The 22,855-nt window shown below is 43.4% G+C and overlaps 1 protein-coding gene across 3 annotated transcripts in view; it reads left to right on the forward strand.

The window, feature by feature from the left end:
- The window catches only part of PHKA2 (phosphorylase kinase regulatory subunit alpha 2), a 512,688-nt gene that overhangs the window by 139,691 nt on the left and 350,142 nt on the right, over positions 1-22,855 (forward strand). For all 3 annotated transcript variants that reach the window (XM_069205013.1, XM_069205014.1, XM_069205015.1), the window contains exon 5: positions 11,097-11,265. In XM_069205013.1, coding sequence (XP_069061114.1) covers positions 11,097-11,265 — 169 coding nt within the window. The remainder of the gene's footprint in view (positions 1-11,096; positions 11,266-22,855) is intronic.

The following is a 22,855-nucleotide window of genomic DNA, read 5'->3' on the forward strand; positions in this document are numbered from 1 at the left end:
CTGGTGCATTAAGTCCTTTGATACATTTTTTTAAAATGTCAACACACATAAATGAATGCCTGCGCATCACATCACAAGAACAAAAATGCATTACCCCCATGAACCAAGGGCAAGAGCCTTTTCACTTCTGTTGGTCAAGCGGTGCTTACAAACAACGTTACTTTTATTGCTCACTGTGAACCACACAGAAGACTTATTCCTTTTCTAAACTTGACCGTCAATCTATGACTACCAGAACCATCCAGAAACCAGGTTCAGCTCTTTTTTCTCTGACCAGTGGTAATCATATCCCAACTCCAGGCTATCCCTGTTTTTCAATGTGTGCACCATTTTCTCCTTCATATCCACAAGTCCACCATCCTCCGTGCTTGCTTGCTTTCTATTGTCTCTGGCACTTACTGCTTTTACCAAATGTGTGACTTGTCTCCTCCACACCCCATCCAAGGCTGTAATGGCCGTCGCTACAGGCATACTGCTGCAACATGTCTCAGCATCTTCAAAAAGTCCACACATAATTTATGCAAGTTATCATTCTAGCGCACACTCATAGAGTAGTTTGGTCTGACTGCTTATCCATTCACTAAACATGTATGCTCCCTAGGCACAACATATGGAAAACTACAGATGAAAAACCAAAAATTATATGTGGCCAGAAAACAGGTTAAAGGCTCATATTCTGATATGGAGTAGTCCATTGCTGGCTCTATCAGGGCCTGCAAAGCAAAAGTCTCCGCTTTGTCTTTACCATTGATTATGTAAGTTTCGCCGTTTGGTGCTTCTATTCAGGGCGAGAATCGTAAGTCATGTACTATCAAACATTCCCAACAACAATGCAAGGCAGATCTTTTTTTTTATTATAAGTCGCAGTGCTACTTTTAGACTAACAAGCATTTACTCCGTACTTCAACACACGCAAGGTTCATTCATCTTAGCAAATTCCTACACAAACATGAAGTATACCTAAATACAATATCAGCTGCATTTATCTTCTGCTTCCTCAACTTTGTTCATGCCATCATTGTCACTGTACTTATGTGGGAACATGTATATCACTTTTGTGATTCAGAGGTGCTGTTGCCTTTCCACTGTAGATCATGCAGATGCCTGCATGAATAGATGACAGAGGTGTTTGGTAGTATCGCCGATGTTTGTGAGCATGTGCAGTTCAAAGGTGTGCAGGTACTTTATATGTTGACCGAGCCAGCTGCAAGGGCTAATGAAGGCTGTGTTGATGTGTATACAGGCGATGTGCTTGAGTCAAAGATGTGCTCCATTTGTGGTGCAACACTCTTGGTGGAGCTACGCGATTGATGGGTAAATAAAACATACCATTATGTTAGCAGGAGTTTCCATTCGTTTCGAAAGTGTTCTAATTGTGTGACCAATTGGAATATTTTGTTAGCCCTTTTCGGTAAATGCATATTTTGTTTACTCTCCTGGCTGCAAGACAATACTCACTCAAAAAGCCTTTGATGAATGTTAGGGGAACATCGTACTATCCTTAGTAATGGTCCCCACTTGTGACACTTTGCACCATAAACGTCATTATTCTTCAGTCTCCTCAGTCCTTACACCATCACTGATTGATCTCCAGTCCTTCTCTCATGCACGAAGATGTCAGCCTGGAAAACATTGCTTGTGCCTTCCCCTCATCAATTCACTGCATTATTCCAATAAACACTGTAGCCATGAACTCACAGAGCAGCAGCATTGATTTGAAGATGTACGGCCTAATCAGCCTTACAAAAGATGTCAGTGGCATCGAATGAAGATGAAGGACCACCTCGAGATCTTTGAGAGTTGAATTAGGTGAAAGATAGTAACCTGTTCATCCATTCAATCCATGCCAAAGCCTCCCCCACCTTAGTTTACCAAAACTCAGAGGAAGTAATTCAGAGTACTGTATGCCCTTCCTCGTTAGTCCTCTCATAACCAACCTTTACCACTCTTCACTGAGTATGTCCTTCATTATATCACACCTGTGCACTAGCAGAATCATGCTCTCCCTCAGTATAATTATTTGCTCAAACAATTTCAAAATCCTTAATTTTTCCAGTAATACCTGTGCCGTGAAACAGCCTTCCATATGGAAATCTTTGTGGTACCTTTAACCTAAAAAGTTGAAACAATTCATTGTCATGACCACCTTACCTCCACAAAGCAACCTCTAAACTGAATCCAACACAACCCCAATACACAATATTTCAACAAATATACCGTTGCTTTTCTAGGTGTATGAGCACCCTGATCAACCACCTCACTTTTCACAGCCAACAGTCAATAATGCGTTATCACAACATCCTTATCCTCTACCAGGAGCACCAGTCTCCCCACCCATTCACTCCCTGACTTCACTGCCGGCAAACACCCCTCATTCACCCCACCCCCTACTTACTCTTCCACATTGTTCCTTTTGTCTGCATGTGAAGCACAAGGACTTCCTAGAAAAACCTGCAACTACCAGCCAAATATCTCAACTTGCTACAACTGAAATACTCCACTTTCTCTTCATCATCTGGTCCTCAGGAGGGTCCGACCTTCAGCTTCGCACTCTTGCCAGGTCTGAAAACACTTCACCACTCACTCAGAATTACCCCTGCCCCCTTTTATTCTTTCTAACAGCTCGTGCGCAGTCCCAGAGATTAATTCTAGCACATTTGTAGTCCGTATTCCCAGTATTTTTAGGTTTTTTTGAGGGAGCTACCACTGAAACCTTCCTCTCCAGGGTTAAGACATCAATAAACAGAGCAAATGTTCCAGGGGCTCTATGCAAGCAAGGAAAGTGTTCCTTTCCTTCCTTTCTAAAGAGACCCATAGTTTTGGTGCAGTGGGTCCCTCGTGCCCTTGGTCTCAGTGCCTCTGACACTGACGCTACTGAAAGCTTCGCTCGTTTCGCTTACATGCATTATGACCAAACACCAGTTTGACATGAAATTTGAGAATTTAGCAAAATAATAAAAAAAAAACTGCTGCAGTGTACAAGTAAACAAAATCCTGCTTTCACTGCACAGTGCATATGTGATATAAAGAAAGTAATGTGTTACGATTCAGTGTCCTTTTGGTATGTAAAATAGCCTGTAATGCATTGCAATGCAAGCACTCCATTGTAGGCAGAAAGATACCCCAAACAGCCAGTAACAAAAGTTGAGAAAGTAATACTTTGCTGTGTGAATCAAAGCTTACTCTCTATATTTTCAATCAAGGGTGTAGTGAGGCACTCACAAAAACACCTGTGTAGATTTCCATAAACTTAGCATTTCAGAACAAAAACAAACTGGGCCTGAGGTTAAATTCTTGTTCCTGTGGACATTCTGCCTCCCTGAAAACACCATTACCTGCCATTCGTAATTTAGAACTAATACACGCCAGGTCCCTGTCCATGTTTTAAAACATATTTCACACGTATCTCCCAACTTTTGAGCAAATACTTTTTTATCTTTCGTTTGTTCTGTTTCAATAGATGGCTTTCATAGGGTGCTGATGTGAGTGGACAGACTGTTATCTTAATGTGCCCTTATTTGTAAAAATAAATATGCTCGACACATAGTTATTGTAAATTTCGTAGAATTGAAATTCTTAGTCTGGGCTTTCTTTCATATGTAATTTATATTAACAGGACAGCTCCGAGGTGCAGGCAGCATGTTTTTGAGGAACGCAGCTCATTTTCTGAAGCGATTTAATTAAATTACATTAGTCTTGTGCTACCTTATCTTAAATAAATTAGGGAAAGATGTTTTTCTTTCTTTTCGTTGCGCTCTGTAGAATGATGCAGCTTTCCAGGCATATACTCGGAAAAAGTAAAAAAGTAACCCAGCGTTGTCAAGTCTCCAGTCTTTTAATCTGTTATATCGTATAATGAGAAGACATATTGTTACTTTTAGTTTTTTTTTTTACCAGTTCCGTTGATTAGTATGATTTCATCTTACAAGCCTAATGAATAATATGCAGGTGCGCCTATAGCGATTTCTCTGCTTACTTGATGCATGGAAATAGTGCCATCTTGTGTAAGTAGTTGAAAATGCATCAAACATATATGAAGCAGATCGAAGGTGCCTGTTGTACATTCCTGTCACTGTATTTTTTCAGTGACTCTTGCATGTCACTTCTTTTTCATTTTCTCTGTTGACTTAAGAGAAATTCACCTGTGCACGTTAGCACTGTTTATTTCTATCAATGCATAACTAATAATGGTTAGCTTAGCTTCAGCTTTAGATCACCAGTAACTACCAGCTTCCAGGATCTACCATTTTAAGCTCTTTGAAGTTCTGCGTGTTCACAAAACAGATTGTAATGTGAAGGATATTTTCAAAAGGCACATATTTCTGGGATACCAAACAATCACAATGTTCCAACCTAGGCTGTGACTCAGTGCCATCTGTACACATTAGTACACCACCCCATGTTTTCTGATCAGTGTGACTAGAGATGCCACCTACTTAGTACAGAGAGCTGTTTGCAAAGAAAATCATTGCTGCACTACGCTGTCCCACAGAGCTGTTGTGAGAACATTCCATATTTTTACTTTCTATAATTGCTCTAAGAGGAATTCCAAAGCCATGGCATGGTCACTCATGATAATTTTTCATACCATGATACCAGCATGACCCTAAATACAAGGCATTTGAAAAACCTGTTATTCATTCTAAAGGACATTACCTATACATTCAGTTGACATTCGGAAGCCACACCGTTCTTTCCATTTATGGAACAAATTAATATTATGACCTTGAAATGAGACCGCTTGGGTGGACAAGTGATCAGTGGACCAGTGATCACCCTTTTGAGGTCAATCTGAGACACCAGTCACGGCCAAGTTGCCCCATTTAGGGTGAAATAGTGGTCAAGAGGACCTTCTTTGGGATACACCAATCGGCAAAGTGTACCCCTTCTTTTTTCTTGTTCTCACACACAACCCTTTAAATTGACTGACTGACTGAATGATAGGGAAGTGACAGAGTTTTTCTTTCTCCTGACGAATACCCAAGCCCCCTTCCGGCCTTACTTCAGAGGGCAGAAACATGTTGACAACATAATCTAGACACCTACCTTGAACAGTCCATCTAGTATAGGGTTTTATCAATGTTGACAGGGAGGGAGTGATACTTAAAAACATGACTTTTGCCTTTTCCACCCCTCTACAAAGTTTTGAGTTGGTCCTCCTTCTCGAAATTAGGCATAATTTAAAAAATATATATCTCTTTGCCTGAACAAAGGCCTGGAGGTACCACACTGTACATAACCGGATGTCACCAAATATGCGGAAGGGGCTCATAAAGGAAGCATGTTATTTCAATGTGTGAGGGCCTCTGTGCTTTTTAAGGACTTTTGTGGGTTTGCCTTTTCTTTATTCTGTGTCAATTGCCTAGATACAATAGGGACCACAGTGTACCATATACAGCGTGCCACGTATTAAGGTGATAAATTGTTAAAATCAGCACCTGGGCCCATATTTATACTCTGTTTGTGCCGTATTTGCGTCATTTTTTGCGCAAATCTGGCGCAAACTTAACTCCATATTTATATTTTGGCGCTAGACATGTCTAGCGCCAAAATATTGGAGTTAACAAAATTTTTTGCCTGCGGGAACCTACCTTGCGTGAATGAGATGCAAGGTAGGTGTTCCGGGCAAAAAATGCCTCTAAGGCCCTAGTGCCTTATTTATCCTTCCATGCAAAAGTCACGCACGGGAGGCCATGCAAAAGTCACGCACGGGAGGAGGAGGGCCTTAAATAATGACGCTAAGCCTGCTTAGCGCCATTATTTAACGCCTGGGTCTGGGCAGGCATAAGGGGACCTGTAGGCACATTTCCACCCATGGTCAGGGACCATGGAAATGGCCCACAGGTGCCCTATCTGTCCCCAGGGTCACACCCACCCACCCCTACCCACACCAGGAGGTCACCCACGGATGGGGGACCCATCCGCAGGTAAGTCTGGGTGAGTATTTTTTTTTTGTGGTCCAACGCCGCTCGGGGTCCCTGACTTGGGGCCCCCTGCACGGCGCTGGCCCCAATGGCCATGCCCAGGGGCAGTTGTCCCCTGGGCATGGCCATTGAGGTGGTGGGCATGGCTCCTGTCTTTACAAAGACAGGAGCCATGTCCATGGGGGTTGTCACCATAAAATGGCGCTACACTGCTTAGAGGCAATTTTTTGTCTCTAAACAGTGTAGCGCTATAATTTGGCGCACAAGCCCAGTTTCCCCCTACGCCTCCCAGGCACTGTTTGTGTCCTTTCAATGGACACTAACAGGGCCTTAGTACCGGCTAGCGGCATTCCTTAAATATGGCACCCGGCCGTCGTCTAGGAATGGCGCTAGCCGCGCTATACTTTTTGCCGCAAACCTGTGCTAACGCAAGTTTGCACCAAAAAGTATAAATCTGACCCCTTTTTTTAAGAATAACTTATGTAAAGTAGGTAATTTACATTCTCTGCCATGACATCTCTAGATCCTGAATATATATGAAAGCGTGTACAAATCTTGGCCATTTTGCAGATGTGCTAGGTCTCAAGAAAGATTAGCTGCACAATGTGATGTGCCACAGTGCTGTGCATTCTCTGTACACAATGCTGAACTGGCATTGAACATCTAGTCTCCCTTCCTGCAAAATGCAGTGATCTGACTCTCTGATAACTGAACAGCAGTGTTTCTTCTGGATTCCATCACACATCGGCTTACAGGCATTTATGGTACTCTCCATCCAACACTCCAGTGTACAATATAATCCATTTATTATCATACTGGCCCTTAGACACAGCATATCCAGCACAGGTCTTGTTAGGGCTCCATCTTTCACATAGTTGACAGGGTCCCACATATACTTCCCAGAACATTTAGTTTACGATGTTCAGAACACAGACGTTATATTTCGGTTGAAAGCTGACAGGGAAAAGTGCCTGCCTCCATGTTGGTTGCAGCCTGGCACTCCTTCTGTGGGCATTGTTAATGTGGAGAGGATGCTCTGCATCCATTGCAACCTGCATGTTAATTTTGTCTTTTCCTGCCATATAATTCCAGTGGCCCTGCATATGTCTAAAGCACTTTGATTTACCTTCTTTCTCTGTCTGCAACAACAAATGAAAATGTTGCAATTTAGCATCCTAATTTAAATCTGCCATGCTAATTCCAATAAAATACCACTTTCACCCCCCCACCATCTGAATTGCTGGCTGGCTCGTACAATCCCCCCCAAAAAGCCACAAGACAGTCACAGAAGAGAAATAAACTAGAAGGATCACCCAAACATATCAATAGTGTTCAAACAGTCATTGTATAAAAAGGATGTAAAGTTGGCCTGAATCATGGTCATATTTGTAATAAGAAGAGATTATTAAAACATATACCTTTATCATATAAGCCTTTATCAGAAATAAACTTTTGGCATTAGACTGTAATGCTCAAAACAGCCCCAAGAGAACACCATAACAAAAATATCATTTGCAAAAAACATGGTCATGTGACCATATTATTAGCCCCTAGAGAACATAACATCATGAAAACAAACAAGAGAAAGAAATGCAGTATAACCATTTACTTAGCCCCTAGAGTGCAAACAAGGCCTTTAAAACAAAACTTCTCGCAGCTGCAAAACAAAAGTTCTCACCATTAAAAGACACTGAATGGTAGGGGGGTCATTATTTTGGGGTCCCCACTAACCTAGTGTGGGAAAATAGAGATGATGTAGACAGAAAGAGTGTTTTGAAGGTGGTCCCATTGTCTGAAGACCACCACAGGCTGAGGTATGAGCAAAAATGTTTTGTAAAAGTAATGCCGTGCAAAGCATTATGGAATGAGTTTTTGGGCTGTGAATATGATAGTATGTTGTCAGCAAAGCTCAGAACAGGCCTTATAGTACACCAGAATCAAAATAGCATTTGGAAAAAACATGGTATTGTACCCATACAGTCAGCCCTTAGAGAGCATAAGCATATAAAAAAATGGAAGAAAGAAATGCAGTGTAACCATATACATAGCCCCTAGAGAACATAGCACATTACACATTTTCAAGGCTAAGAGGTCTAGTGCAATGAGAGCACAAACAAGGCCAATAAAACATAAGACCTCCCCACTATAAAGCACAATTTTCAGCCATGAGAGAACTTAAAAAGATAATGAAGGGTCATGGGGTTATCATTTTGGAGTCCCCACTAACATAGTGTGGGGACCCAGAGATAATGTAGATAGAAAGAACACCTTGTAGTTAATGTTTTGAAGGTGGTCCCCTTGCACTAGGACTACCATAGGCTGAGTTACGAACAAAAATGTTTTGTAAAATTAATGCCCTGCAAAGCATTAGGGGAGAAGTTTTTGAGCCACAGATATTTTAGTATGTTGATTTGCCTGCAATGCTTAGAACAGTCCCTAGACAACTCCACAATAAAAATAGCATTTGTATGAATAATGACCTTCTCACAGACCCACTCAGAAACTGATGTGGTCACTCACAGCCCCTCACACCCTTAAGCACCCACTCACATACCCAGTCAGACCCTCATGCACCCACTTACAGACCCACTCAGACACTCACACACCCACTCACAGACCCACTCACAGACCCATGCACCCACTCACAGACCCACAGAGACACTCATGAACCCACTTACAGAGTCACTCAGACACTCACTCACGCATCAACTCACAGACACACTTAGACATTGACGCACCCACTCACTGACCACTCAGACCCTCACGCACCCAGTCATAGACCCACTCAGACACTGACGCATCTACTCACAGACCCACTCAGACCCTAACACACCCACCCACAGACCCACTCAGACCCTCATGCTTACACTCACACACTTACTGAGACACACACCCATTCACCGGCCCAATGAGACACTCATGCACCCACTCACAGACCAACTCGGACACTGACGCACCCACTCACCTGCCCACTCAAACACTCAGGCACCCACTCACAGTCCCACTCAGACACTCATGCACCCACTCACAGACCCTCTGAGACACTGATGCACCCACTTACAGACCCACCCAGAGACTCATGCACCCACACACAGTCAGACTAATGCATCAGAGAGACCCGTATAGCTACTCATACATCCACTTCAGGTATCTGAATAGATCAGTGAGTGCTGGGTGAGTGAGTGAGTGGTTGTTAGTGGCTGTGGGAGTGAATGAGTCGGGTGTGTCAGTAGTTTTATGGGTGTGTGAATGGGTATGTGAGTATTTGTGTGTGAGTGGATGTATGTGTGCTTGTATGGGGTGTGAGTTGGTGTGTGAGTGTTTTTTTTGATGATGTCATCAGTGATGTAATTTGAGATGTCATTAGTGATGTCACTGACCATGTTATGAGTGATGTAATATGTGATGTCATAAGCAGTGCATTACGGGGGTGCAAGTTATGGATAGGTCAGGTAAATATAACTGCTGAATTTCACTGGTTTTGTAGGAGTGAAATGTGAGCTTAACTATAACGTCCCGTAAGCTTTGTGTTTTGTTTAGTGAATATTATTAACAGTTATGTGTGATCATTAATGGAGGCTATGTGGTTTTAGGTGAATGATTGGTGAGTTACATAGGCTGGCTCAGATTAGGTAAGGTGAGGTTGTAGGGATAGGGTTTTAGGGAAGGAGAGTTTGAGATCTATGAAATGGGCTGTCAGCCTTTTGCAGAATTACAGTAAGAGAGAATAAGGCAGACAGGCTTGAGACTGAAAGGATACTTTTCTCAGAAATAAAAAACATGCGGCGGATGGAAGGTAAGAAGAGGGTCACTCTGAAGAAAGAAAGGAGTTAAATCAAGTGGAATTAAATCAAGTTCAGTTTTTTCATGCAGGGTTTCAGGCGTGTAATGGAATGTGGCTTCCTGAGATAGCAAACAATCTAAGGATCTAAGCAGAAGAAAGCAATTTGAGTATGTACGCTGTAAAAAGAAAACATTATACATAGTGCTCCATATCTAGGCCAGCCAGCTTACAACATTCATGTTCGAGTGTACCCATCACTTTAACATTGAATCTAACCTGCTGTGGGCCACCCTAGGACAGCCCTTTTAAACATAATCTAGAGTATGCCAACGCTGGCACAGGGTCTGTCCGTTGCACAATGCTCAAGTATAGATTATAAACCTTCCATGAAATAGGAACATATTGTCACAGTCATCACTTTCTGGATATAAGAACCTACTTCAGATATTGAACAATCAAACTCACTCCTAGTCACACTTCTGAGCAGTGTCTTTCCTTTTCTTATCTTCTTTCTTGCATTTCTTGTTTTCCATGTGTTCGTCTTTATCTTGCTCCTACTGCCTGGGAATACCCAGTTCGGAAAAAACGTGTTTCACTTTAGCCTGACACCCCGACCTCGGTCGGTGGAGGAGGGGTAGGCAGTAGGTGGTGCAGGGGTGGGGTCACTGAGCAAGGGGAGAGCGAGGCACACTTTAATATACACTTTATGTTAACAGATTCTTGTAAAATGCAGCATCAGCTGTGTATTGCATGTAACACAAACTTTTGTTAAAGAAAGGGTATCCAGTGAGGTCAAGGAAGGCTGGATCCTTTCTGGAGTTTCAGGGAAACAAATAGCTCCGTAAATGAGTTCCATTTAGGGTAACTGTATGCACATCTGTTCTGCCTGATACTAAAAATCTGACATGGATCTATCTCCCCATAGGGGACCCGTGCTGGACACAGCTGAAGGGAGGGCTGTAATAAATGTACATCACGTGACCATGCAACACTGTGTAGCATGGTGCAGTAACAACAGTGCATGGTGGCACACATTTTGCAAATAACATCAACCCTCTCCATCAGCGTCCGTCAATGACAAGACAACACACAGATTACTTTACTATCCCAAAAGTATGGTTATCGGGTGTAATAATGATCCAATTATTGGGTTGCTCATAATTTCGCCTTTAGTGTATATGTTAGCTGTAGTTGGCCATTGTTGGGAAAGTAAAACTGTGCAATTTGTAAGCATGTTAATGAATAGAAAGCTACAGGAATAATAGAGGAAGCTGTGGTACTGCATGCCTTGTTTTATTCTTTTTTGGCTGCCTATATCCATAAGGTGATTAAACACAACCACAGTCCTTCTTGGAGATTGACTTTCATGCCTTGACTGTCTTTTCTAGATGGAGAAAGTGGAGAAGTTCAAACACACGCAGAGCTCGAAGGACTGCCTTCATGCCAAGTACAACACAGGCACATGCAGCACAGTGGTTGGGGATGACCAGTGGGGGCATCTGCAGGTTGATGCCACCTCTCTGTATCTGCTGTTCCTTGCACAGATGACAGCATCGGGTAAGCATGGTTCACTGGTTCACTAGCACTGCCTCTTTACTTGAGCTAAACCTATCTTATCCCATGTCAGCACTTTTTATTTCAGTCAAGTGGTTTGTGTGTCTGTTTAAACATACTAATGGATCACATATTTACACTGAGAGTGGAATATTTGTAAAAAATGCACAGGCATTTATAAGCTTTGCTTGCATCTTCATTTCTATTGAAAATTCACATCTCGTTTGTAATTATCTTAACATGCACATACAAGACGTATGGTGGATCTACCAAGACAAATCAAAAGAAAATGATACTTAGAAGGAGAGAACAGAAGGAAAGGAAGAGCACACAGAATGTTATTTCATATTGCAAACATCTCCATACTAGTGATAGAATAAGGCTTGATCCTACCAATAGATATACAGACCCTTCTACAAGTATTGTTTTACTACAAGTGTGGAAGAAGTAAATCTGAATATCAGGTGCTGTGGGTATTTCCATCCCTCAAAAATACATTCAATAGAGCTTGTGTTTGAAAAAGCAGGGTGCTCATTTGAAGTGGGTAAATCATCTCAAGACAGCAACTATCCATAAAAGAGTTGATGCCTTTGACAGCTGTAGGATCTGTAGACTACAAAGAAGGTAATGGGTTGCCTACCAATGACCTAGCAGATAAAAAGAAAAGGTGTGTACTTTGCCTCACTTGCAGCATTTTAATGAAGAAAGATTGCATATAAAAATGATAACCATTTGAGTCTGTGTTGGTCGCAGGTTACTTGTTGATGTTTGGTGTTCGAGATGACGGGGTGAGACGGCAGTTGGGGCTAAAAGCGAGCAGCTTTCTGTCAGCTGTATCTGGCGGTCACTGCGTACATTTACTCTGCAAGAATCACCTCTTCTTGATTTTGACGATGTACTGGTGGTTGTTAGCCACAGCATATTTGGTGCCGGACGGGGGGGGGGGGGGGGACGGGGGAGGGGGGGTTACGGCAGTCAGTATCTCAGTTATCAACGTTTTGGATTGTTTGGCGTGGACAGGGTTGGCTCCACGCTGCCCATATCCAACTAGCTGAAGCAAAAGAGTTGTTGGTGTCAGAGTGCTGGCTTGCTGTGTCTGAACTCAGAGCTGTTTGAGAGGGTCTCGGGGGCCACTCTGCGCAACAGTAAGGAGCTCGAGCACTCCACACTGCTCACTGAAGGTAGACTGCGTGTACTCCCACTTGAGCACTCCAGAGCTATGCTTGTGGCCCTGCCTGGTCACTCATTGGAGGCAAACCTTCCCTCCACGCTTCCTCCCATCAGAAACACGCTAGGAGGAGTGACAGGGGTTTCAAGACCATCCCACATGACATACTGAGCAACTCATTGGCAACAGAGTGAGAGTGAGGTTGCGAGGGCATGACTACCAGCCATTCTCTTCATGCTGTGAGCCCCAGTGCCTCTAGAACATGACCAAATGTTTGGTTTGTGGTCATTTTAACAGTTTGGGAAGATACTGAGGTACTTATAACACAGGCCATTTTGAGTGATTGGAAAACAGTGGATGCACTTTCATACAAATTACAGGAGTTCGAGACTTAGATATCTTTGCCAGTATCGGAGACCAATACATTTTTCCAACCTGTAAGAGGTTAAAGTAACAAGCACATCTGGATACAAGGTTCAAGATAAACATATAGGGGCTCATTACGACTTTGAGTCCCACGTTGAGATGACCGCCTATGTAGCCGTCCCTCCGCGGGCCCCATTATGAGTTTCCCGTTGGGCCGGCGGGCGGAAACAGCTTTTCCACCCGCCGTCAGCTTTTCCACCCGCCGTCCCAGCGGGAAACTCACCACAACATTGACACTGGCTCGAGCAGCAATGTTGCGGTGCCTCAGGTGTGACAGCGCCCATCGCGCTTTTGTCAAGTGTGACGGGGCTGTCCAGAGGGGCCCCAGATGCCCCTTTTCGGCCAGCCTTTGCATAGTGGTCCAACCAAGTTAAACAAAAAATATTTTTTAGCCTTTTGAGGATTGCGGTGACAGTCACACCTAAACAAAAGCATTGGTTTATTAAAAAAAAAAAAAAAATTATATATATATATATATATATATATATATATATATACACATATATATATATATATATACATATATATATTTATTTATATTCGAAGTCAGCTGTCCTACATCTTGAACAGTAGCCTTCTTCAAATTCGCCATGCATTCAGTCAAGCCACCTCCAATGTTCCTTGAATCTCCTGATTCACCAACGATACAGTGGAAGCAGTGCTTTGATGCTTCCTCTCAAAATGTATTTTGGAGATATTGGTGCTTCTCGCTTTCGTCCCGAGAGTACAAAAATTCTATTACTGCATTCACTAGGTTTTGAGGGCAGAAAAATATACAAGCATTTATCAGAATACCAAGGAGTAGAAAGTGAAGAACTAGACGAATATCAAAAAGTTGTTAAAATAAAACTAAAACGTAGATTTGATGTTCCTCCAAGCCTAGTAGTGTTACGTCATACATTTTTTAAAAGGGTACAATTAGAAGATGAAAATATAGATACCTACATGACTGGACAAAATGATTGTATAAAAATGGCCATTACATTTTGTTAAAAGCTTTCAGCCTACTGTGCCATATTGCAGAGAGGTTATTCGCAAATGAAAACATCACAGAGTCTCTTGTTTTGGTTTTACATATCCTAAGGTCGGTATGACTGTCCCTAATACCAAGGAGTCTGCAAAGAGCCACAATCAGTGTCTGACGTTGCCTTTTATAGGCTTTACAAGAAAATAAAACATATTCATTATTCTCTACTGCCTCACTACCCATTGGACACAATTGGTCATATCGTTCTTTTTGTTCCAAGAGCGAGTAAATGAGGTCAGGGGGAGGGTCCCTAATCCAAATTTTACATAAAGTGCTCGTGCAAGGGGGTAAAGTACTAGGTTTAAGTATGTGTCAAAGTCTAGTGCACACTTAAACAGTAGAAAGGAATCGACCAGACTGCCTGGTGCAGCTCTTGAAGTATTCGCTCCTGGGGTGAAATTCCAAAATAAGTTTTTTAATTTGTCACGGGCAACTCAGTGTAACACAGTGGAATGTAGCCAAGAGGGTCATTATGACCCTGGCGGAAGGCGGAGAACCGGCGGTAAGACCGCCAACAGGCTGGCGGTCTTACTTGGTGGAATTATGACCATGGCGGTTACCGCCATGGTCATCCGCCGGTTCTCCGTTCCGCCCGCTGGGCTGGAGACCTGGGTCTCCAGCCCGGCGGGCGTCACTATACCGCCGGCGGTATTTTGACCTGGCTTACCGCCGTGGATTTCCAGCGGTTTAAACCGCCATGAAATCCATGGCGGTAAGCACTATCAGTGCCAGGGAATTCCTTCCCCGGCACTGATAGGGGTCTCCCCCACCCCCCAACCCAACTCCCTCCCCTACCCTCCCACCACCCCTGCCACCCCCCAAAGGTGGCAGGGCCCCCCTCTCCACCCCGACCCCCAACATCACATCACCCATACCCACACGACACGCACGCAGACACCACCTACACACTTACACGCACACACGCCGACATACATGCCTACATCCACACACACAGTCATACACGCATACCCACATTCAAACATACACGCACACATCCATACAGACATATCCACAGACATACACGCACTCATTCCCATACACACTACACCCCCGCAAGCATACACGCACTCACACACCCCCTCTACATACACACACGCACACCCCCATGCACCCACACAACACACAATACCCCCATCCCCTCACGGACGATCGACTTACCTGGTCCTCTGGTCCTCTGGGAGGGGACGGGAGGCATGGGGGCAGCTCCGCCGACACCACACCGCCAACAGAACACCGCCACGGCGAATCACAGGATGTGATTCGCTGGGCGGTGTTCTGTTGGCGTGGCGGTGGAGCAACCTCCACTTCCCCGCCTCCCGCCAGTATGGCTGTTGGCGGCTCTCCGTCCGTAAAAGAATAGAGAGCTGCCAACGGTCATAATAGGCCGAGCGGCAAACCGCCAACACTGGCGGTCTTCCGCACGGCGGTCCCTCGGCAGTCTTTAAAAAAGACCGCTGAGGTCAAAATGACCCCCCAAATGTCTTTCAATCCCAACTTGAGTACCCAGGCTTTTATATGTTTAAACCAGGGAATTTTCCCAGCTGAGTGACCATCTAATAAATCACGGCTGACCTATTTAAGGAAAAATGGGGAAATAGGAAGCTTTTCCCTCCTGACAGGTCACCAGTTTCGTATGAAGGTAGTAAAATAGAATTAGAAGGTTTTATAGAAGACATTCTTCAGTTCAGATGACGAAATCCAGAAGAAAAAATACATGTCACAAAAAAGTGGTTAAACATCATTGGGTAGTTCCACCAATGATTACTTAGCATGGTACTTAGACCAGGTACAAAAGAACAAGTCATCGTGGTTAAGGAACAATCTGCACTAGATACTTTGTTCTTAGAATTACCTAAAGAGTTCACAGATGTGTTAGTACAATTTCAAGTATCAAGCACAAAATAAAGGTTAAGCAGGGGGCCTTTCTGTAAAGTATAAACTGTGAACTGTTCCGTTCAGTTTACAAGATGATCTCAAGAAAGAACTGAGAAGTTTGCAGTAAAAGGGTCTAATGGAACCATTTGAGTCCTCTCTTTGGTCGTCCTCATTAGAGGTAGCGCGCAAAAGGAATGGTGAACGGAGGGTGTGTGGGGGCTTGCTCAGTGTAAACAAGGTAATCTGGGTAGATTCACATCCGTTACCATGGATCAATGAGCTGTTAGGAAGGTTGGGAGGATCCCAGTGGTTTTCTAAGATCGACTTAGCAGCAGCGTACCACCAGGTTGTAAGTGTCATCTAGACATTTCACTGCTTTCAGCTCACACATAGGCGCATTTCAATACTGCTGCATGCCTTTTGGGCTTGCGTTGGCTGCTTCGGTTCTCTAGGGAATTATGTACCATCTCATTGGTGACATCTCAGGTATGGTGGTATTTTTTGGAAACAGTCTGTTGATTTTTTGGGTAAGGTGAAATATAAAGATGGCATAAAGCCGAAACCGGGTTTTGTGCAGGCAGCAGTAGAGTGCCCGGAACCAAAGAACAAAGACGAGGTTCGATCATACATTGGGCTATGCAAATTCTATTCTAAATATACAAAGAGAGATTTTTTTTTTTTACAGCAACTCCACATGGTTTGAGCTCCAGATCCTCCAAAATCTGCTTTTACTGCTCCTTTAAAGACCCTGATTACTGTGCTTGGTCCACTAAAGTGAGAAGAAGAACTACCAGGACATCTTGGCAGCTACACTTTTACAGCTTCTCCCACTTTGACACCCATTGTTTGAATGCTTTACAAAGATCATATCTTGCCTTTCTGTCTACTTGAATATGTGATTCTCTAACTCTACTTTCTTTCAATAATTCAGCCATCAAAGAGTGAGACTGATGGTATGCATCCACCCATGGCGAGCACATCTTAGTATGGGTATTGTGTTTTCTAAATTGTACAAATGGGCTCAAACCTGTGGTGGTGTGGGGTGTATAGCTATATTTTTCCAAACTACATCTTACCATATCCATCCAATTCATCTACTTGAGTTTGGCAATCTGAATAGTTTCTTTCAAGATTCTATTGAACCTGTCTGCTATGTCATTAGACTCAGTGTGGTACAAAGCGCATTTCTTGTGCCTAATTCCTCATGAGCGTAAAATCTCTTTCATGGATTTAGAAGTAAACTGCACACCATTATCTGTAAGTATTTGCTTCGGGTTACCTTCCTGAGCAAGCACTTCTGTAAGAAACTTCAATACAGAGAGTGTAGTAACTTCTGTCATAATCATAACTTTAGGCTATCTAGAAAGGGTGTTGATTAATAAAAGTAAGTATTTAACGATGGAACCACAACTTATTGGTCCCATTATGTCTAAAGCAACATCCTCCCAGACTTCCTTGGGTATTTCCTGGCTAAGCATGGGTGGTGTTCTGATTTTAAATCTCTTGTCAGCCAGTTTGCATTTAGCACACCCTCTGACTACTCTCTCAACTAACAAATCCATACGTGGCCACCAATAAAGAGATGGCCTTCATGTGCCAGTTGTATAAGACGTTCTCTCAACACTAAAGGAGGTATTAATTTACAACCTCTTAGGAGAACTCCACTAGCAACAGCTTGCTCACCGGAAACATTATCAAAGCCCTTGAACTTGTCATCACAGTCCATGTATCCAAACCAGACATAACACCATCATGCACCCCTTTCAGCACCTCACCTCTCTCCAATCCGCACAACCATTCATCTTCAGGAATGCAACCTTCAGTGATAGCACACACCGCGCTTCTGGAGGAGCGGGTGAGACCTGATGAGTGGACTACAAGCCCCAGGAAGCCTTTCACCCATTGGAGGCAGGGGATTGTTACTGTGCCGCATACGGAGCTTTATTTTAATCTTCCTGGGCCCCCCCTGTGTGGGATTTGCACTGGTGGAGAAGCAGGTGAGGCCTGAGGAGCGGAGTACAAGCCCCAGGAGGCCTTTACCCCATAGGAGGCGGGGGATTGCGACTGCACCATGATCAGGGCTCTATTTTGGATTCCCTAGGCCGCTGCTGCTTGGGACGCATGCTTGTAGAGGAGCAGGTGAGGCATGCAGAGCGGACTACAAGCCCCATTCAGCCTTTACCCCATAGGTTGCAGGGGATTGCCACTGTGCCGCAAACACGGCTCTATTTTAGACCTCTTGGGCCTCCACTGGGCGCGACATGGGCTGGTGAAAGAGCGAGTGAGGCCTGAGGAGCGTACTACAAGCCCGAGGAAGTCTTTATCCTGTAGGTGGCGGGGGACTGCAACTGCGCCATGAACGCCGCTGTATTTTAGACTCCCTTGGCCCCTGCTGCACAGGGCACTCACAGGACAGACCTGGGTGTGTGCCCGGCCAAGACGAGCCCATCTTAGTCTGTCATTCCCTGAAATAGGCCGGGCTGGGCCACCCCCTTTGGCAGCAAGAATAAAGGTACTTTGGACATTTATTTTATAAATGTATTATTGGGGTTATGTAAAAACACCTGTTCCTTGTGTGAGGGATAGTGAGACTAACTGGAGACACACCTCAAAGTATTTACATCTCTGTACCCCTCCACTTTTATAGTCCCTGCAATGGGGAAGCGTAGAACTGCTCCATTGAAGGCCGCATCTGGCACCACCATAGATGACTACTTACAACGGGCCGTAGGAGCAATCAATAAAGAGGTTGAATCTGTGGAATGACGTTTATCCCTGCCTTCTACCACAGAATCTGATCCTTCACAGACCCATTCTGGGCCAATTATGGCTAATATAGACATTGACTTACCAGAACAAGTTGTTACTCCTGGGAATTCCGACTATGTTTTTGGTCATCCAGATAATGCTCATATTGGAGGGGTTTGTCCATTGACCCTGCGGATAATCTGAGCAATCTGGAGGTGGTACAAACCACTGCAGGGAAAAAACACTAGTAAAGAATGGAGGGAAAAGAAAGATGGTAAGAGTGGTGGACAAGTCAAAGAGACAGTGTCATGGCCCCTTAGAGTAATTGTGCAGTGTGAGCTCTGGTTCGACCCCTGGCCTCAGTAGCAAATCTATAGAATTTGTACCGGGTGTGGTTGAGTAGATATGCAAAGAGCTGACTATACTTGTCATGAATATGTTGAGACCAATTCTGATTCGTTTGGAGAAAGTGGAAGAAGCTTTAATGAATTTGAAAAATGCCCTACTGCCAGGCAACAATCATGGTGGCATGGGGTGTACTGCTGTCACTGCTCTTACCCCTACCAGTTCATGCCCTACTCAGACAACCAAGGTCAGAATTGATAATCAAAGTATTCTTCTGGATACTGTTGTTTCCTTGGGTAACCCTCCTGCTGCCATCCCTACAGTTCCATATTTCACCCAGTTGGCTAATGCTAGAATTGATAATCAAATTACGTGCCCTGCTTCTTTATGTTCCCCCAGCATGTCCTCTTCAGGAGGAGCATCACATGGCATGAATCAGCCTACTAATTCTGAACAGAGGTTGAGGCAAAATAATAACGTGAAAAATAATGTGATAATTGATTTAACCCCGCATGTTGCCCGTATATGGCAACTATGACTAATGTCCCCCGCTGCCACCAGGTGAGGTCAAGTCCACAGATCAGTTAAGGAACAAGGTCCTGCATTGGTTGCAATCCAAGTTTAGTTTTCCAATAGCAAGAGCTGATCTTATAATTATGACGAGAAGAGTTTGTTGGATACGACCATCTGGGAAGGCTTTCAAGGGGGATTGCTTTATTATAAGTGTTAAATACCCTAGGGTTGCAGGGGGAATTTTATTTAAATCCCATGCATATAGTACTAGCCCAGGGAATATAGTTCTTCTCTTTGGGTATTATTATTGTCACTTGCATCGCTCTCGTAGGACACTAGTCCCCTATTCCACTCACCCAACTCTTGCTGAATGATTATCAACCCGCTATTCCGACATCCAACAGATTTACCACCTTAAGTGAGTTACAGGATGTCGACTGACAGAAGATGAATTAAGTTCTATGTGGTCGGGTGAAAGAAGACATTTACCTATGTGGTCCCCTCAGTGTTAAAAAGGGGCAGACTGGTAGATCTGTTGTAATCTCCTGTAACCATGGTACTCAATCCTTTGACCCGGTAGCATTAGGAATAGTTTGTAAAATCAATGTACCCCTTTTGCCAGTATTAAGGGAACAAGAAGGGGCATATTCTTCTACACCATGGAATACATCTGCGCTTAAAAATAAGTTAGATGCTCCTGAATGGGTTCAAATTAATAGAATTTCACATATCATATTTTGACAGGAAACATGGGATGTCACTCCGTCCCATGTTGAAGGTTTTTTAATATTTTTTCATCCACAGATCCTGTCATCAGGTCGTCCAAAGGGTGGCCTTCAAATTCTAATTTCTAATTTGTCACCTGTGACTGTCAAGAGATCCTTTTGTGCCTCAGCTTATTTCAGTTTGTGTGGTTGCCTTATTTGGGAGGGCCTGATTTGGTCCTAATTAAGTAGTATAATATTATTTTTGACACTACACGTAGCACGGTTGTGGCTTCTCTTGAGGCAGATCTAGATATATTTCTACAGGTTTGTCCCTCAAATAGTTTAATTTTATGGTCTGGGGATTTTAACACACAGAGATGAACCCTTGAAGCCAAACCAGTATGTGGCATCACTGACCAATAAGGCGACAGAGCTCTTCATTTTTACATAGTGTTTATGGGCAGTCACTTAACGCTCTTATTTTCTAATATGATTTACTATTATTAGATAATACAGTTGGAGCAAGTAAAGTCCAGATCCCCTCGTTTATTGGCAGAGGACTAGTACAATAATTGATCACTTCTTCGACACCTTTCCTTTAAGGAACATTGCTATGGACTATAGAATTGCGGAGACTGAAGTAAGTGACCGCAGCTCACCAGCTGTCAATATATTAATAAATTCAGGACAGCAGAGGACTGGATGCAAGGTTGATAATATAGCCGCCATAAGGCTGAATGGTATCCAGGTTAAATGGATGGGGATAGACCCGTCAGTAATACTCCAGATGTTGGTAAGAACAAATGAAGCAAAATGTATGTACTGCTTAGGTAACAATGTCAATAATACGATATTGATTTGTGTGTTTGAAGTTATTACTAGGTCACTTAATACCTTCTTGACCAGGAAGCCTAAGTTCCGACCTGGAATAAAGCATTGCTGGTTCGATTGCTCATGTACTCAATCTGCAAAATTGTTTTGACTAGCACTGCATAAATCCCCACAAGCTCATACTGGTATCAAGCAACACAGGCAGGACCATAAAATGGCCTTAAATAATAGGAAGAAGGTGCCTAGAGAAGACGCCTGGGCTAATTTAGCCCAAGCAATAGCAACTAATGATGCTATTTTATTTTGGAACACAGTAAATATCCCATTCCTAAAAGATGATGCAGCCCCAGTGCTGACCTTGTTTGTTACATGTAATGTGCGGTTGAGCACTATTCGGGTAGTTTTGGTTCTTTAATGGGTGATACAAATGAGATAGCCTTAAAGAGAACAAATCCTTGGATATAACTCTGGAGGAAGTTCTTCTCACTTATTGCCTGGGCCAGATGGTATACAGTTGATGCCTTTAAGGCTGTGGGAGAACTTTGGGGCCCCATTCTGACCCATGTACTTAATGCAGCTGTAGAGCAAATGACACCCTCCAGTTGGGCTGATTCAATCATAGTCCCTATCTTTAAGAAGGGGGAATAGATCGAACCACAAATGTTATCTCTTTATTGGATCCTTGGCTAAATTGATGGGGAAGGTCCTTTTACAAAGACTAGAGCAGTGGGCTGCTGATAGTTCTATTTTGACTGAAGTCCAGTACGGTTTCAAGAAAGGGTTGGAGATGGTAGAGCAGTGTGTTAATCTGGACTTACTTATTGGGAAATACACAAAGTCTAAGTCTGGCTCATTATACTTATATTTTGCCGATCTCAGTAGTGATTTCGATTTGGTGGACTACCCAACTCTATGGCAAACTCTACTCTCACTAGGGGCACCTGAGAATATCTTTAGCTGTCTGGCCAGTCAATATAGGAAGTTGACTGCCAAGGTGCGTTTTGGACCAAATGGGGACTGTACCAGCCCCTTCAGAGTTAAGAAGGGGATAAGACAGGGTTGCGTCTTGGCCCGGTTACTCTTCTCGCTTTATATTAATGGGGTTGATGATGCCTTTAGGGCCCTGCAGGCTGATGTGCATATTGTTGCTGGATGTTTAGTCCCTGTGTTATTATACACCTTTGATGCTGTCTTAATTTCTAGAACAGCCACCGGCCTGCAGAGGTTGAGGATGCATTTATAGACTTTATTGAAGGGAGGAAACTGGTGATAAACACCAGCAAGACCTTTATAATGGTATGTGGGAAGAGGCCTCAGAGGATACAAACTTTTTTTTTAATTAAAGGATTGCCAATTACGAGGGTCAGATCTTTGAATAATTTGGGTGTATCATTTGCCAGAGATGGCTCTTGGGGTAAACATATGGAAGGCGCCAAACTTAAAATGAGCAAGGCTTGTGATGGAATTTTTAGATTTTCGCATAAGCTCCGTAGTTGCCCTATTAAGGAAATTATTAAAATTTACCAAGCAACAGCACTATCCGCTGCCATGTATAGAGGAGGTATCTGGGGCTATGCGAAGAGTGGCCCCTTTTAGATAGAGGAGAACACATTCCTCTAACAGTTGTTGAGTATTCCCACCTCGGTCTCAACATATGCAACCCATAAAGAGGTTGGGCTTAATTATTTAGAAGATCAACTTTTATTCCAAACGATTTTGCTTTGATGATCAATTTGGGCCAAGTCCGAAACAAGTTTTACAATTTCTCTTATTAAGGACTGCCTTGCTCTTGATTATACCTTCAATATTCCCTGGCTCTCTTGTATAATACATTTTTTAAAGAAGCTCTGTGAACCCCTTACGGGAGAAATACCTGATGGGTTACTGGTCGTGCAAAAAAGTGAGCTGAAAGCTCTTTTGTCAGGCTCTGTTAGAAATGGGGTCTCTAGTTGG

The sequence above is a fragment of the Pleurodeles waltl genome, chromosome 8 (genome assembly GCF_031143425.1).
Source record: "Pleurodeles waltl isolate 20211129_DDA chromosome 8, aPleWal1.hap1.20221129, whole genome shotgun sequence".
NCBI classification, from domain to species: domain Eukaryota; kingdom Metazoa; phylum Chordata; class Amphibia; order Caudata; family Salamandridae; genus Pleurodeles; species Pleurodeles waltl.